General features: G+C 43.8%; 1 protein-coding gene across 2 annotated transcripts in view; it reads left to right on the top strand.

Moving 5' to 3' along the window:
* LGALS12 (galectin 12) overlaps positions 1 to 17945 on the top strand; it is a 403592-nt gene that overhangs the window by 371625 nt on the left and 14022 nt on the right. Inside the window, exons 2-4 of one of the 2 annotated variants that reach the window (XM_060253998.1) lie at positions 3417 to 3493; positions 12450 to 12538; positions 14317 to 14527. In XM_060253998.1, the coding sequence (XP_060109981.1) occupies positions 3437 to 3493; positions 12450 to 12538; positions 14317 to 14527 (357 nt within the window). In that variant the 5' untranslated portion in view covers positions 3417 to 3436. Of the gene's footprint in view, positions 1 to 3111; positions 3494 to 12449; positions 12539 to 14316; positions 14528 to 17945 lie in introns of those variants that run through there. The other variant, XM_060253990.1, reaches the window with a different exon arrangement.

The raw sequence follows: 17945 nt of genomic DNA, 5'->3' as shown, positions 1-17945 counted from the left end.
AGCCAATCCTCCAAGAGCTTACAGGGCTCTTAGCATAAGGCCTACTGTAAGCTGTTGGAGGACTGGATACATCAGGGGTGTGCGGCCTAATATGCAGAGGAGTTCCTACTACAAAAAAAGCCCTGAATACCTCAGCTCTCTCTAGTGGACTCAGGGCTATACAAGAACACTTCTTCAGATACCCTGAAGAAGTGTGCTTGCACACAGAAACTATACCTTAAACAAAATATTGTTGGTCTTAAAGATGTCACTGGACTCAAACTTTGTTTCACAGATAACAAATAATGCCATCCTAAACATCCTTCTTGATTAATTGACTCAATTGGCTTGAAGGGCTTAACTGCTCAGAGTGGCACTATAGGATACCCGGAGACGTGGGCTTGGTGGCAGCATTCTAGACTTTTGTTCAGGCAGTCACAGATTTTCTGTTCATTCCATCATAACCTCACATAGAAACTGGACAGCCCCTTTAAGAAAGCACAGCCAGGCACAGCCCTGTTGCAAGCTTCGTTATCCAAATGCAGATTTCCTGAGCAAGGCCAACAGTCTATTGGTTAATGGCACAAACAGACTCTGACTGTCAAAATGAAGTTCACTTTATCCGATGCAAAAGCATGACAGTCTCGGATGTGAAATTTGGGACAATGTTGCCCCCTGGCGGGAACATGATTAATAAGCCTGCAAAGGTAGATTTCACACCAAAAAAATAATTTAAGGCCTCCACTTCACACAAATTGGGGGGGCTTTTAATTGCTACAGCTGTTTGCCTTTCCCAGATAAAATGATAATATATGAGAACACAAACATAAGCAGCATCTGCCCGCAGTTCATCATGTATGCCTAGGCAGTTACGCGGTGTCGAAAGCCAAAGCGTATGCACGGCGACTCAGAAGTTGATACCACGATGTTTGACAGAGCTTGTCCAGAGCCCAATGTGCAAAGAACGATAGCTTTGCAGTGTGGTTCTGGGTACCTTTACTCAAAATAAACCTCCGCTATGTTTAGTAAGGCTGCTTCCCAAGAAGTGAGCACAGGATTGCAGGATTTGTGTTTCTTAAAATTGTGAATTATGGACCTGATGGACCAGAATACACACAAGCAGGAGTCGTTTTGTAGATAAATAGGTGGTGGAGCTGATTAGCATAACACATCAGCATATGCTGCCCCTCCCAGCCAAAAGCAACCTGACGCAAGAAAGGAGAATCCTGCACGAGCTAGGGACTCATCTGGGGCTCTCCTGGGCTGCGCCCCCCCCCCAGTCAAGAGGCCAGCAAGCCACCCGCCACCCAGAATCACATAAGAAGTGGAGAAAGGGTGGCACAGGCTTCTCCAGGGGTTAATGAGGGCTGCTGGGGACTGGCTGGCTGCCCGCTCTCCTAATCCAGGGATTTTTATGCAGCTGCACCTCCTATTCAATGGACAAGATAAGTGCGGAGGATGAGGGGGAACCCTCAGAAAGGTTCAGGAGCTATGCTCCTGTGAGCTCCTGCTGAATCCGAGGCCTACACACAAGCAATCAACAAGGAGCACCTCAATGTGGTAGAGCAAACTAGCATCTTGCAGAGCTGCAGAGGTCTAGGTCCAGATGCCTACCCAGCCACAAAGCTCATCAGGTGGCCTAATATGCAAATGAGTTCCTGCTGGGCTTTTTCTACAGAAAAGCCCTGTGTGGATCCATGGTGACATCAGGGGGTGTGGCCTAATATGCAAATGAGTTCCTGCTGGGCTTTTTCTACAGAAAAGCTCTGCATGAAACCATGGTGACATCGGGGTGTGTGTGTGTGTGGCATAATATGTAAATGAGTTCCTGCTGGGCTTTTTCTACAGAAAAGCCCTGGTTGAGGGGATTAATGCAAGGAATAAACATTTGAAGGAACGGTGGGCTCAAATGCAGTAGGGGATCAGGAATTTTAATCCCTAATTTTGCCAAGCAACAAACAGATCCTTCAATTTCCCCAGAATGACAAACAGAAAGTCCTTTGAAAGAGCTGGTTGGGGGAATGCTGATCCTTTCAGAGTTCTCCTGGCCTTGGACCTGACCCAAAAGCTGCAGAGCAGAGCAGAATCTCTTGGCAGATGAAGCACTCAGCATCAGTCAGTAAGACAAACGGATGAAGAAAACCATCGTTTAGTTAGAACCTGCCGTTACAGGTTACAGTAAGAGAGTGAAATCATACACGACAAGCCGAGGAGAGGGTCTCCCCACCTCCCCCGAAAGAAGCAGGAAACAACCCAGAATAGTACTTTAGGGACAAGCCATGACATGACATTTTGCAGAAGGCAGAAAAGAAAGACCTGCATCCCTGTCTCACTAGCTTTCCCATATATTTAAGGTTGTCAGCTTCCAGGTACAGCCTGGAGATCTCCCAGAATCTCCACTGCTCTCCAGACTACAGAGTTCTGGAGAAAAGGGATGCTTTGGAAGGTGGACTCTCAGTAGGCTTGCCAATCCCCAGGTCCCAGCGGGGGTTCTTCCGCTTTCCCAGTCTCCTTCCCGCCCCCAGTCAGCTGGCCGGCGGGGGGGGGGGGGAAGCCCCGCCCCCAAAGCCACCATGTGATTCCCCCCCCCCTCCGGAGGCTCCAGTCTCCAATTAGAAAGGCTTCCTCTTGGAATGGGGTGTCTGTATTACTTGGAAGAAATTGGCTGCAACTCGTGAGTAGAGAGGCCAAGTCCTCACTTCAGGGTTGCCAGAAAACGGGGGGGGGGGGGCGAGAGGGGAGGAACGTCTGCTGAGAACTTCATTATTCCCTATGTGGAGATCGATTCTCATAGGGTATAATGGGGAATGGAAACATGGAAGGTGTTTTGAGGAGAGGCACTGGATGCTATGTTACAAATTTGGTGCCTTTACCTAAAAAAACAGCCCCCCCCCAGATACTCACGAATCAATTCTCCATTATACTCCAGAATCGGTCTCCATAGGGAATCATGGAGTGCCCAGCTGACGTTTCCCTCTCCCCCCCCTTTCTGATGACCCTGAAGCAGGGGGAGGGCCCTCACCTGGGAACTGACAACCCTAGACTGGTCATTCCTGCCTCTTTAACAGCAGCTGCCAAATTAAACAGATGGCCCTGGCCCCATCATTTAATCTACAGAACAGGAAAACCTTTGCTCCTGAAAATTCTCTGCCTGGCAGGCAAGAATCGGTTGTGTTTTGCAAGGAGTTTTCTGCTTTGGAGAACCTTAGCTTTCTAATCTGTCCCCCTAAACTCCTTGTGTGGTATTTTTTGTCCTGGGGAAAAGCGTGGTTTAGAAAGTTGTGTTTTCTGATTTTTCGCCCAAATATCTTTGGGAGGGTTTGTTTTTTTTAAACTCAGCTCAGCTGTATGACTCAGATCATGTGATCCCCCTGCAAGATTTAAGGTTGCCGTAAGCAGAACTGGTTAAGTAACTGGTAACCGTAAAGTTTTGAAAGCCCCGTGGTCCTGTCACGCCATGGAGTCTTCTACAGACACAGCAGATTATATTCTTCAGCCTCCGGTTTTTCACCCGGTGAGTTCTGTTGTTGTTTTTTTAACTCCTTCCTTGCTTGCCCTGTTGGTTGTTGAAAAATCCAAGGTGAGAAACATCCTCCCAGCTGCTTTAATGGCTGAAAGTTTCCCAACTGAACATGATGTAGCTTGAAAGGGAGAGGAGAAAGTGAAAAGACCCAGTTAGCAGGGCTACATTCCAACCTTGCTGTGTTTTGTTGAACTTTGGCTTTGTAGAAACTTTGCAGAAGTTTGTTAAGTTAGCAAAGATGGTTTCCTTTGAGTTTTAGCTGGTTTTGCTACTATTGTTTAATGGAATATGGACTAGCCTAGTTTCTTTTCTCCCTAGAGTTGCCAGATCCTCCTCCCTCCCACCCACCCCCAGACTCCAGTGAGGGGCAAGGAAGAGTTGCTAGCTCCAAGTTGGGAAACTCCTGGAGATTTGGGGATGGAGCCTGAAGAGGTCAGGGGACTCAGTGGGGTACAAGGCCAATAGGGTTCACCCATTTTCTCCAGGGGAACTGATCTAGTGTGGAGATGAGCTGTAATTCCGGGAGATCCCCAGGTCCCACCTGGAGGCTGGCATCCCTAGCCAGGGCATCATTAAAGAGGAATGTTTTTCTTCTGGCTCTGCTCCTGTATCTAACAACTGTCTTGGCTTGCTGAAAGCTGGCATGGTCTTTTTTGTGCCTGGAACTTCTCCTTGGTAGTGTAAAAACCTGCTAAGCTTGTTCAGATGCCTGCTTTGCACTGCTTAAAGGAACTGGGGTCCTGCTGGGAAAAAGCCTCACCTCATGGGTGAGATTTTATAATACTTGCAAACAGGCTTCATTTTGGGCAGGAGCTCACAGGAGCAGAGTTCTGGAACCTCTAAATTTTATTGTGCTCTTTCTTTCTTAAACAACCCCCCCCCCCCCGCAAAAAAAAAACTTGCTCCTGGGCTCCATTGTTCAAACCCCCTGAGAGAATTTTGCTGAACTTTAAGATTTGACAAAATTTCTAATATGTTTCCCCACAAAAAAGAAAAGGGGTGGGGGTGGGGAATAACCAAAGCATATAAAGCAGACAGATGAAAATCTTCATCATGTCACTGTGGCCACCTAGGAGAAAGTCATTTGAAAAGTATGATGGGAGTAAGGTTTTATGATGACAATTATAATTCAAGAAGCATTTAAAGGTAGATGCTGAGCTGATACAATTTAGTACACCTTCCAACGATGTCAGGGGTGTGTGGCATATGCAAATGAGTTGTGCTAATGAGCATCTTCTCTTTTTCTATGAAATGACCCCTGCTTGAAAAACTACGTAGAAAGGGGGGGGGAGGCGTGTTCCTACAGGTTGTCTCCAGAATGGAGGAGAGAAAATATCATTTGTCTCCCATGGATATTTATTTTGTGTGTTGCTTTCCTGCTGTCTCTTCAAGGAGCTCGGGGAGATAAACGTGGTTCTCCCAATCTGTGTTTTGCCCTCATAACAGCCCTGTGATCCAGGCGGGCAACTATGTTGGCCTGACGCAATAGAACAACGTTTAAAGACCTTAAAGACCGACAAAGTTTTAATCAAGGTGTGAGCTCTCATGCGCGCACACACATTGTCAGACAGAATGGAATGAGACTTACCAGTCTATACATATAAGGCAGACGTTCAACAGCAAATTGGTATGCAAGCATGCAGTATAATGAAATGTTTTAACAGATGAATACCAAGCTAAGTTGAAAAGGTTATAATTCTGGGAGAAAACAGGCAAATGAATGTGTCAGGTGTGTTAATTATGGAATTTTTAGTTAGATTAGGCTGAAAGGAAGAAAGCGTCCAGCCCCAAGTCACATAGTAAATTTCAAAGCTAGTGAACCCTGATCTCCCTACTCTGCATAAAACACTCTTAACCATTACATCTCATTAAATTTAATTCCAACAATAATTTGTTTTGCAAGTAGTAAATTCAGGGTGGAAATAATGTATTTCATACAGTTTCATGAAGCCAAAAATTCCATTTTATACCTCATTTCAAAGACAAACGGCCTTTTAACGAACCCTCAATCTGTGAAGGCTGCGCTCTGGATTTAATAGTGTTCACGGGGGAGCAGAGAGTCAGCTTCTACGTAAAATTGTGCAGCTGCAGAAAACAAAGAAAACACTGTGAGAACCTTACCTCCAGTTTCACCTTAGAGAACCATGTAATCTAACTCGAAAACATTTTACAACTTCTTATCATCCCAAGATTCTTATCATTTCCAGATCTTACTTTTCCCGTATTGAAAAGCATTTTATCAAATCTCTGACCACATTTCCTGGCAGTTTCTGATGTTTGTGGTTTAAAAACTGGACTCCACTGTTTGTTGTGGGGGGAGGGGTTGGCAGTTCATTTTGGATTGCACGGAATAGGATTCCCAATGCACACACGCAGTTTGACCTGAACGTTTCCATACAGCAGGACGACTGACAAACAGAGAGATTTGTACAGCAACCAAAATAATTTTGTGCTGCCGAGTGATCAGATCCTTCCTGAACATTTTTGGTGATCATGGGAAGGACCAGCAACTTGACATCAGACGCCACCTGAGCAAATCCATTACAGTTTCCTCATATTAGAGTGTAGTTTTTGTCACTGCAGTTTGCTTCCTGGACTCCTCCCAGAGCAACGGCCAATAGGTTGCCCTTCTGAAGTTCTTGTACACACTTTTCTCGTGAGCTGTGCTTAAACACAAATACACAGAATTGCCAGCTTTGGGTTGGGAAAAACTTAGAGATTTTGGTAGTGGAGCCTAAAGAGGATGGAGTTTGGGGGAAGGGAGGGATTTCAGTGGGGTATAATATAGAATCCACCTTCCAAAGTGGCCATTTTCTCCAGCGGAGCTGATCCTTGTTGCCTGGAGATAAGGTGTAATCCCAGGTGATCTCCAGCCACCACCTGGAGGCTGAAGTCCTGGAGAAAACCGTGTTCAAAAATATCACACTAGTGACTCTATAGCAATTACGTGGTGCAATTAATTCATTTACTATTCATGAATATCTCAGGATAATAATACAAGAATTAATACATAAGCTTCCAATAGAAATTCATAGAACAATCATAGACTCAGCAATCCACAATAGTAATGCAAGAGTCCACAAAAGAAGGAATATAGTCTTCGGTGTAATAAAGCACTCCTGAAGGTGCTGAAAAGTCTCTCTGTAAAGGATAGTGATGTTGTTGTATAATGATAATGCGCTTCCTAGGTTAAACACCGCATGTTTCAGTAGCGGCCTTCATCTGACCAATTATTCTGTATTATCTGGAACCAATGCTCAAGTTAATGCAAATGCAGTCAGTCACTTTCTCTCAATGGTGTTAGCTAATGCCATTGAGAGAAATTGACTAACTGGTTAGACGAAGGTCGCTACCGAAGCATTCTGTCCCAAGTTTGCTTTTAGCCTGACTCCCAAGATTTCCTCATGATATATTTGCCTTTGGGAAAGAGTTCTGTTTGATTTTTTAGCAATTCAACCTTTTCTCCGTTATCTGAGGGCAGTAAAGAACAATCTTTTTGCTTCACTGGGATAGAGCTCCTTCATCCTTTTCCGCTGAAATGGCAAGGTCTACAGAAGACAAACCTGGGGCTCCCTAAGATGGTGCCTGTTGGCGCCATGATGTCTGCTGATACTTTTTCTGGTGTCCGTTCAGTATTTTCAGAAAGCTGGCAAGGCCAAGTGGGGCTTTTGCACAGCAAGGCTTCTGACTGGCCATTGGGGATCTGATTGGCGGTGCAGGTTTTTTTAAATGTTGCTTTGGCAGCAGCTGCCACCACAGCACAAAGATCTTCTTCACTGTGTGACTGAAGGTAAGCTGCAGAGGCAGCCATTTTGTTACTGACTCCATCTCTGGCGGCAGCCATTTTGTGGCAGCACCTATCATACTATGTCAAAATTCCAAAGGTGGTTGCAGGCTCACCCATTGATTCTCTTGACCATACAGGTGTTTTGCTTCCAAAGAAGTCCTGCCAGAAACTGAGGAGTGCACCAGCTCCCTGCTCCCAGAAGTTCTGGGCTCTCCTCGAATGCTGCTGCTGCATCTCCCAGTGAGGCAAATCTGCTCCATGGAATAAGAGCATCAGATTCAGATCTGGAAGATCCCAGTTCAAATCTCCACTCTGCCAAAAACTTGGTGGGCCCCTCTGGCCACTCTCTCAGCCTACCCCACCTCACAGGGCTGTTGTGAGGGCAAAATGGGGGCAGGGGGAACAATGTCAGCTTCCTTGACCTCCTTGGAAGGAAGGGTAGGAGTGGATTTTGGAAAAAATATACCGAAGAAAAGCATGCAAACAGCCAGCATGGGACAGATGTCAAAAATAAAAATAAAAATCCAGAGTAGCAGGAAGGTGTCCTGGCTTTATCCATGTCCTTTACTGATGCTGTTCTAGAATACAGCCCTGGACCTGGTCAGAGCTGGAAGATTTTGAACAGATAGACTGATTCCTCACTAGCAGTTGCTCTGCCCCCAGGCTTCTGTTTGAGCTGGCTCAAGCAATCGATTTCCCCACCAGTTGCTGTACAGGCGCTTTTGATCCACAGCTGCCTCCCCTTCCCCTCGGGGCAACCTGATCTCCAGATATTTCATGTCAATTTCCATCATTCTTCCTTGTTTGGAAGGCAATTCCTCCCCCACTGGCCATTGGTGGAAGTGGGGCCCAAAAGCAGGGGACACCCCCCCCCCCCACACACACACACAAACACCACCATCAGGAGACTGGCATCCCTGCTGTGCAGCACATTCGTGCAGATAGGAAGCACTGCTGAACTTCAATTAAATCAAAACAGTTTTCGGCTAAACGTTAGGAAGAACTTCCTGACTGACAAAGGAGTTCCTCAGTGGAAAAGTCTTCTCTAGAGGAGCTAGGCTGTCTTTCTTTGTAGGTTTTTAAGCAGAGACTAGATGGCCATCTGACTGCAATGTTGATTCTGTGAACTTACACAAATCATGAGAGGGAGGGCTAAGGATGCCAGCCTCCAGGTGGGACCTGGGGATCCTCCAGAATTGCAGCTCATCTCTAGACTAGAGATCAGTTCCCCTGCAGAAAATGGCTGCTTTGGAGGTTATGCTCTATGGTATTGTATCCCACTGAGGTCCATGTCCTTCCCAGGCTCCTCCCCCAAATCTCCAGGAGTTTCCCAACTTAGAACTGGAAACCCCACCCCCACCATCTGCTGCCAGCAGCCAGAGGGGACCTGGCAATCCTAGTGAGGGCAGGAAGGGATGAGCTAGTGCTCCGCTTTCTTTTGATATGCCCAGGGTAATGGGGTCAGGAAGGAATATTCCTCCACGTCTGATCAGCCCAGGGATCCTGGAGGTTTTTTGCCTTCCTCTGGGCATGAAGTAGAGGTCGCTGGGGGAATTAGAGGCAGGGAGGTAGCTGTAAATTTTCTGCATTGTACCAGGGGTTGGACTAGATGACCCTTTGGGTCCTTTCTTTCTTCCTTCCTTCTTTCTTCCATGGTAGAACTCCCTTCTTTCTTCCATGGACACAGGACAGACTGTTTTGCCTCACCTCCTTGTAGTTGTATCATGTGCTTTCAGATCATACCCTGAGTCACATATTAGGAGAGGTGAATCAGCGAAGATTTCTATAGTGGAGTGATGGTAACCTCAGCCTGATTTGCTCCTGCGTCTCCAGCTGCAGCTAAGATATGCAAAAATGGGCAGTGCTTCATGGTTTAGTGATAAACTGTTCATGGCCACCAATGTGTCCAGATTTAGCTGATGGGAAATGGCAGTTAAGAGAACAACTGGGAGTTAGCAACTTGGGAGTTGAGAGGGATAAAGAAGATGCCTACTTGAATAAGCTGAGGTGAAGATCAGCTTTAAGGTAGCTGACTAAAAAGAGTCAATTTGTAGTACAAAATCCAAGAGACTGCAATGGGGGACAGTTCAGAAGTTCAATAGAAGCCAAACCTTTGGATCTCTACTTCTTCACTGTTATATAAATAAAAGTGAGCTCCTTGTTTGTTAACCCTATGGCCCTCTGTCTCAGGGAAAGAAATATGCACACACGCAAACACCAGTGAAGAGATTGATGGGGAACATGATTGCTCTCTTTAAATATTTGAATCTGTGATTTAGAGGAGGGCAAGGAGCTGTTCCGTTTGGCAGCCAAAGATAGGACCCGAAGCAGTGGGCTCAAATTACAAGCAGAAAAGTACCGGCTGGATATTAGGGGAAAAAAATTATGGTCAGAGTAGTTCAGAGGTGGAACCAGATGCCTAGGAAGGTGGTGAGATTCTCCTTCATTGGCGGTCTTCAAAATGCAGCTAGATGATTATTTGTCAGAGATACTTTAGGCCCAAATACGGCCCACAGGCCAGATCAGGCCAACAGAGGGCTCCTATCAGGCCCTGCAGCAACTGCCTTTGGGCTGCTTCATTTTCCCTTGCCTGCTTTTTTTGGTCGCCATTTGTGTTTCTTCCCAGATAAGCCAGAGCAGCAAATCAGCCTTTCCCTCTCTTCCCTCCTGGTTCCCCAAGGAAGGAGGAGGGAGGAGCAGCCTCAGCCAATGAGGGAACTTGGCTCTATAGCTCTGCTGGGTGATTAAGTTTGCCAGGCTCAATTAATCACTCTGCAGAGCTACTGAGACAAGCCTCTCTTCCTGAGGCTCCTCCCCCTCCTCATGCTCCGGGGGAAGGAAAGAAAGAGCCAGAGTTTCCTTTGCCAGTCCCCACCATCAGGAGAACTACAAAGAGGTGTTTTTAAGATTAGCAACGTTTTAGTGAAGGTATTAACATTTTGCCTTGCTACAGAGAGAGAGAGAGTTTTGTTGGGCTTGTAACTGGGTTCCCCTCCTCTTTTTCACTGTACTCATGGCCTCCAGTCTTTCTCAATAGGAAAGCATGTGGACAATTTAGAAGAGAAATATCAGCATTAGGCTGAGAGTGTGTCCCACCCCAAGCTTACCCAGCAAATTTTCCTTAATTTTTCTTTCACATTTTCCTTTGATTGGGGGTCTTGAATTTAGACTTTAGAATTTAGACTTTTGAATTTAGACTTTAGAATTTAGAATCCCAGACAGTAGCCTGACACTGACCACTGTACATGGCTGTCTCTCTGTTCTTGTAGTTGTTTTTTGGGGGGAAGCTGTATTTTTTTTTTAAGTTGTAGTCATTTTTCTGGGGAAAATGATAATTTTGTATACAAGCACATAGCCCTCAGTCTGTGCCATGGTGCCTTCACATGTTCTTGACTAGTATGTGAAGCAACTTCTGTACAAAAGCTCACAATGCCCAGCTGCTTCATGTTCCTCTGGGTCTTAGGCTCAAAGCATTGACCATGAAATGTCTGCAATGAATGTCAATGAATCAAAAGTAGGTTTGCAACTTACACCTGAACAGCACATATTCAAGACTGGTACAGCACAGACATTGTCTGCAGTTTTTGATGCAATAATTCATAGCAAGAGGTGACATTTATCAGAGACTGTAAAACAAAATATTGCAAGCATGCTAATATTTTAAGCATGTTTTATTTTAAGTTAAAAAAATCTTTAATTGTGTATTTGTGCCCTTTATAAAGTGTATATGTCCGCTACCTGGCAGTACATTTTTTGTACACATGGCCTGGCCCAACAAGGTCTCATTTATGTCAAATCCGGCCCTCATAACAAATGAATTTGACACCCCTGCTTTAGGTTGATCCTGCATGGAGCAGGGAGTTGGACTAGATGGTCTGTATGGCCCCTTCCAATTCTATGATTCTATTATTCTATCTCAGTCTATATACAAGTGTATTGCAATAAAGAAGCAGAACGAAATGAGTCGTAAGTGTAAAATGCTGAATATAAATCTGAATATAAATTTATTCCAATCAAAGTTACTTTCACTCTATTACACAATGTTTTAAAAATATTGTGCAACGAAGAGCATGTTAGGGAGAAATATTTCCTACTTTCTATTATATGAGATATCATTACTTTCCTTTCTGTTTTTCTGTTATATTATACAGGTTATATTCCCTACAGGTTATATTACCTGTTTGCAAAAAGTAATAGCGAGTATGCTGTAATGAGTAGACACTGCAACAATGGTGAAACTAATAAATTATTTAAGAAACAGGGTATTTATGTAATTTGAAATGTCAAATATAAATGTATCTCAACAGAAGTAATTTTTATTGTACCAATAGACAGTATTCCAAAAACCTTCTAACATAATGAAGGGGGGGTGGAAGAAACAGTTCTCTTTGATTTTGTTTTTTGTTTATTATATATAATTACTTTTCCTTTTCTGTATTTTCTTTGTACAAATCTGTTTAGTATCCAAAAAATCTCAGTCTATTAAAAATCAGTTAATAAAATGCATGATAAAATAAATTATGAATTTTAAAAAGGTTGAGAACCTTCATGGCCCTCCCTCTCGTGCAGTATTCAGCTTTTGAACTACGTTAGTTAGTTAGTTAGTTAGTTAGTTAGTTAGTTAGTTAGTTAGTTTTCTATCCCGGCCTCTCCGCAAGCAGACTCAGGGCGACTAACAGTCAATTTAAAAACAATTTAAGATTACAATTTAAACAATAAAACAACAATTAAAATACAATTTCATGGTGCTGCTCCAAACTTCAGTATAGGCGGGATCATAACTTTCTTTTTTCTGACACTGATCCTATAGGCAATGTTGCTCAGCAGTGTAGGTTGGCAGTCCTCTCTCATTTAAGTATTAAAGGCCTGTCAAAATAGTTCAATTTTACAGGCCCTGCGGATTTGGGAGAGGTCCCGCAGGGCCCTTATGGCCTCTGAGAGGGCGTTCCACATTGTTGGTGCTGCCACTGAGAAGGTCCTAGCCCATGTAGATCACAGTCTGGCCTCCCTTGGTCAGGGGATAGATAGTAGGTTTTGTGTCACTGAACGCAGTGCTCTCTGGGGAACATATGGAGAAAGGCGGTCCTGTAGATAGGCAGACCCTCGGCCATATAGGCAGGCCCTAGACCATTAATCCAAGTGGTGTCGGTTCTGTTTCAGGTCCTTCCCTATATCACCACCATTTTTGGCAGCCTGGTTCCTGGGAGAATGGTTCTGCTGCAGGGCACAGTCCTAATGGAAGCAGCAAGGTAAGTTATTGCAAAGAGACAGATGGGAAGGGATTCCTCCCATAAATATCCACACAACTATCTTGCCCTTTCAGAACATCCATCCACTTTCTTCTTGTCTGTCAGTCTGCTTGTAGCAAGAGCCAGCTGGCAACCTCTTACCAGCTCTCGATCAATTATCATTGTAATTACTTGTCTGGTCCTTTGTACCTGGAGGCTATCATGGCTAAAATAGCAATTGTTGGTAAACCCTATGAGCCCCGTGGCGCAGAGTGGTAAAGCTGCAGTACTGCAGTCTGAATTCTCTGCTCATGACCTGAGCTCAATCCTGGTGGAAGCTGGGTTCAGGCTGCCAGCTCAAGGTTGACTCAGCCTTTCATCCTTATGAGGTCGGTAAAATGAGTACCCAGCTTGCTGGCGGGGGCGGGGGCGGGAAATGTAGATGACTGGGGAAGGCAATGGCAAACCACCTTGTAAAAAGTCTGCCATGAAAACGTTGTGATGCGACGTCACCCCAGAGTCAGAAACGACTGTTGCTTGCACAGGGGAATACCTTTACCTTTTTTTTGGTAGGCCCTAACATACAGTTCAAATACTATTCCTATTAATGCACAACCTCTGATGGGGACTGAAATCCTTGCTTCATCCAGATGTGGATGCCGAAAGATGGGAAAACATATCTCTTTCCCCTTTCTACCTCTTAACAGCCCTGCTGGTTCCTGAAGGCCATCAGCTCCCTCTTTCCTTGCCATGATCAGCCAGATGTTTCTAGGAAGCCCAGAAGCAGGGCCTGAAGGTTACTTTCCATGTTGCCAAGTCTTCTGACACCCCTGCCCTCCTTTCCTAGGTATTTTGATGACAACCTTGAAATCTAACAACACTTGCAGAGATGAATACACAATCCAGAATTAGGCGGGGCTGCATCCAAATCTGACGTGATCCAGTATTGTAGAGCTTCTCTGCAGCATCTACACTCTACACATGTGAACCACTTTGAAACTGGTTTCTTTCTTGTTTTACTCCCCCGGTTCTCCCCAAAGAATGCCAGGAATTGTGGCTTTGCAAGGAGTTGCAACTGATTCATTAAAACATGTTTGCACTTCCATGGCTTTCTAAAAGGTGCATCAAAATCCAGACAACTGAAGGACAACTTCATCCCATGTGAACTTACTTAACAGTCATCTTCTAAGACCCTGCTTTAGGCAAATAGCTATCAGAGGAAGGGCCGCCCGATAATTAAACTTAGTCCCAAAGGAAGTTTGCTCAGCATAATCTCTACAGCCCCCTTCCCCCTGCCTGAACTGGATGAAGACAGTTCTCTTTTGGTGTTCAAGCTTCTTTCTTTGGGTTATTTGTAGTCCTCTGGTTAATTTTTTCCGCTGCCTTTTGGTTGTTGTTGTTTGCTTATGTTATTTATAGTTGTTATATTTTTCTTTTCTATAAACTGCTTTTGATAGATTTTTGTGGAAAAGTTATATGCCGCTATTGTAGATAAATAAAGACAAATCACTTAAAAACTCATTTTTTAATTGTAATACATTGGAGTAATGAATAACAAGGTCTAACAACAGCAGTCAAACACCACAAAAAGCTTACATGAATAAAAACATTTTAACTGGTTCCTAAAAGAAACCGAAGCATACTCTTGACAGCCATGTCTAGTGATGTTATTCCAAAATATGGGTGCCAGCACTGATAAGGCCCTGTTTCCACTGACCAGTGATTCTGGAGCTGAATGAAGCCAGAGTGTGGCCAGAGCACATCCAAGACACTTTTTCTACCCCCTGCCTTTGTTCCAGGTTCCAGGTTGACTTTCAGACTGGCTGCAGCCTGAGCCCACGGGCCAATATCGCCATCCACTTTAATCCCCGGTTCCATCCACAGCCTCATGTCATTTGCAACGCTCTAAGCAACGGCCGCTGGATGGAAGAGACAAAGTTTCTTAACCTGCCTTTGAAAAGAGGGGACTCTTTCCAGCTTCTGTTCCTCTTTGAGCAAGAATACATGAAGGTGAGTCTCACACTTGCTTCCTATCATGCCAGCCCTGCCAAACCAAGGGTTGGGGGAAAGGTCTCAATGAGGACCAAGAATTTTATTTTATTTGTTTGTTTACTGTCCACCTTCCTCACTGAAGTACAAAAATCAGTGCAATCAATAAATGGGGGAGACATCTAATACACAGCGTAATAGGATTAGGACTAGGTTCACCAGATCCTCCCACGAGTCAAACTAAGCTGCAACACAACTCTCTCAGGCAGGTCACCTCCTCAGCTCCTGTTTACTTTTAATGATCTGAACTAATGATCTGAGAGCCAGTTTGGTGTAATGGTTAAGTGCGTGGAATCTTATCTGGGAGAACCGGGTTTGTTTTCCCACTCCTCCATTTGCAGCTGCTGGAATGGCCTTGGGTTAACCATAGACCTTACAGAGGTTGTCCTTGAAAGGGCAGCTGCTGTGAGAGCCCTCTCAGCCCTAACCGCCTCACAGTGTGTCTGTTGTGGGGGAGGAAGATAAAGGAGATTGTGAGCTGCTCTGAGACTCTGAGATTTGGAGTGGAGGGCGGGATATAAATCCAATATCATCATCAACAACAACTTTGTGTGTGTTTATCCAAAATTAGACCAAGAATAAAACAACCATGCAAAAATAAGCAAGCTCAAGTATCGCATTAAAAATGTTGTGACAACATAAAACTCTCGTTTCAGTTTAAATTTTACATTTATAAAACAGTAGTAGAACATGCATTAGTAACAAGATTGCTTTTCCATGTTATTTTGTAAAGAAACTATATTAGTTTTTTTATTTTGTATCTGAACACAGCACCATTAAACTAAAACTAAATTAAAGTAAAACTAAATGCTTTAATATCACACTGTTCTGTCTTAATTTAATTAGTTTAAATTACATTCATTTTCACATTGTTAATTAATGAATAAACAGAAACTTAACAGCATTAAACTATTATGTCTCCCACAGAACGAGAAAGTAAATCAATTTTTTAAAAAATAGGTATTTTCCTCAAGGGTACGGTGAGATATGAAGAGCGAGGTCAAGGGTACCGCTACATCGAAAAGGTTGGGAAACACTGGTGTAAAGAGAAGGTATCAAGCCAGAAGGAAGCAAGATTCTCTGAGAGTAGCAATCTACACATCAAAAGGATAGCATCCGACCAGTAGAAAGGAAAGGGTGATCAGTGTCCTGGCCTGTCAATTGTCCCCCTCTGAAGTCTGAGGGAAGAAGAAGAAGAAGACTGCAGATTTATACCCTGCCCTTCTCTCTGAATCAGAGACTCAGAGTGGCTTACAATCTCCTATATCTTTTCCTCCCACAACAGACACCCTGTAAGGTGGATGGGGCTGAGAGGGCTCTCACAGCAGCTGCCCTTTCAAGGACAATTCCTGCGATCGCTATGGCTGACCCAAGGCCATTCCAGCAGCTGCAAGTGGAGGAGTGGGGAATCAAACCCGGTTCTCCCAGATAAGAGTCCACACACTTAACCACTACACCAAACTGCACAAACAGCATAGTCCTTAAAACCCAACACAAATTGTACAAAACTGAATTATTCAAGAGACCAACAAGGCTCAAAACATTCCTGTTAGATTTCCAGGTTCTCCTGGAAATCTAACAGATATGTTTTGAACCTTGTTGGTCTTCTATGAATGTTTTGTAAAGATTTGGTTCCTGTGATAAATAAGCCTCCAAACTGAAAAAGGACAGATGAAACTTCTTGTTATCTAGAACAGATGTCTTTGGAAGGGCTTCTGTTAGTTCTATAAACTAAACACTGGAATATTGTTACTCCTTTGTGATTGGAAAGACTGTTTTTGAACTGTCTTCTGTTAATATCTTTTTGCTACATGCCCTTCTTTATTTGAAATTCTATGTGCAAGCTTGGTCAGAACACCACTGACCTCTACATTACACTGTCTGGTTGTTTAAATTTATGGTGTCTCCTAGCAGTTTTTTATTTATCAGATTCTAGCTAGCAAGATACATGGACACATAACACACGTGTGCTGTTTCCCTTTCAAACCCTACATAACCCCATGGGTGGATTCTCTCCTTCAGAAGCCAGTGTAGGATGTCTGGGTAGGTAGCATAAAATGGCTCCCCCTAATGGTCACAGTCTTGTTTCACAATCAGACTTGTTTTTGTAAAGGTTGCAACTGCAGATGATCTTCACCCAAGTACTCACAAAGAGAACTACTATAATAACCAGGGTAAAAAAATAGAGAACAAAAGAGAAAGATCGTCCCAGGAGTTCTGTTCCACGGGATCCAAGAAATCAAAGGGAAATTTAAAGCATGGTTAGACATGCTGAAAGATCCACACAGAAATACATCAACTGAACAGGACAAAATAAAGAAGAGATGGGAACAATACACCAAAGAACTGTACAAAAGAGATGAAAGGATGACAGGTTCCTTCAAAGAAGAATCTTTTGAAGAACCACCAACAGTTTTAGAAAGTTAAGTGAAGGCTGCGCTGAGAGTAATTGGGAGAAACAAATCACCAGGAGTGGATGGGATCAGTGCTCCCGCTAAACTGAGTTCGTGTGAGCTAGCTCACAGATTTTTAGCCTCCAGCTCACACAGTTTTGTCTTAGCTCAGGAAGGATGACCCCAGAGCACACTAATTTATGCAGCAGCTCACAACTTTAATGCCAGTAGCTCACAAAGTAGAATTTTTGCTCACAAGACTCTGTAGCTTAGAGGGAACATTGGATGGGATATCACTAGAGCTTTTTCAATCCACTGAAATGGGAGTCCATCAAAATCGTAACAAGATGGTGTCAACAAATGTGGAAGAACAAAGCAATGGTCCACAGACAGGGAAAGCTCAATTTACATTCCAGTTCCAAAAAAGAACATGTCAAAGAATGCAGCAACTATTGAACCACTGCAATAATTTCTCACGCAAGTAAAAAGATGCTCAGTATCTTACAGCAAAGACTGTTACCGTACATGGAACAAGAAACGCTAGATGTTCATGCTGGATTCAGAAAAAGAAGAGGCACTGGAGATCATATTGTAAATTTACGTTGGTTGCTGGAAGCAAACAAGGGAGTTTCAGAAGAAAATCAGTTTCATGGATTACAGCAAAACTCTGGGCTGTGTGGGGATCATAAAAAGCTATGACTGGTTTTAAAAGAAATGGGTATGCCACAGCATTTTATTGTTTTGATGCATGACCCATACTCCAGACAAGAGGCTACTATTAGGACAGAACATAGAAAAACGGCATGGGTTCCAGTTGCCAAAAGCGGCAGATAAGAATGAATTTTATCTCCCTGTCTCTTAAATTTGAATTTAGAAAACATAAGGAAAACTGGATTAGATTAAGATGACCCTGTTTAGCTTTCAAGACCTGATGGGCTCAAACTATCCTGAGCTAGGGAAGACTGATGTTTGCAGGGCAAGCTGAT

The sequence above is a fragment of the Heteronotia binoei genome, chromosome 1 (genome assembly GCF_032191835.1).
Source record: "Heteronotia binoei isolate CCM8104 ecotype False Entrance Well chromosome 1, APGP_CSIRO_Hbin_v1, whole genome shotgun sequence".
Classification (NCBI taxonomy): Eukaryota; Metazoa; Chordata; class Lepidosauria; order Squamata; family Gekkonidae; genus Heteronotia; species Heteronotia binoei.
Note: the sequence above shows the minus strand (reverse complement) of the source record. Positions and strands in the feature narration are given on the sequence as shown.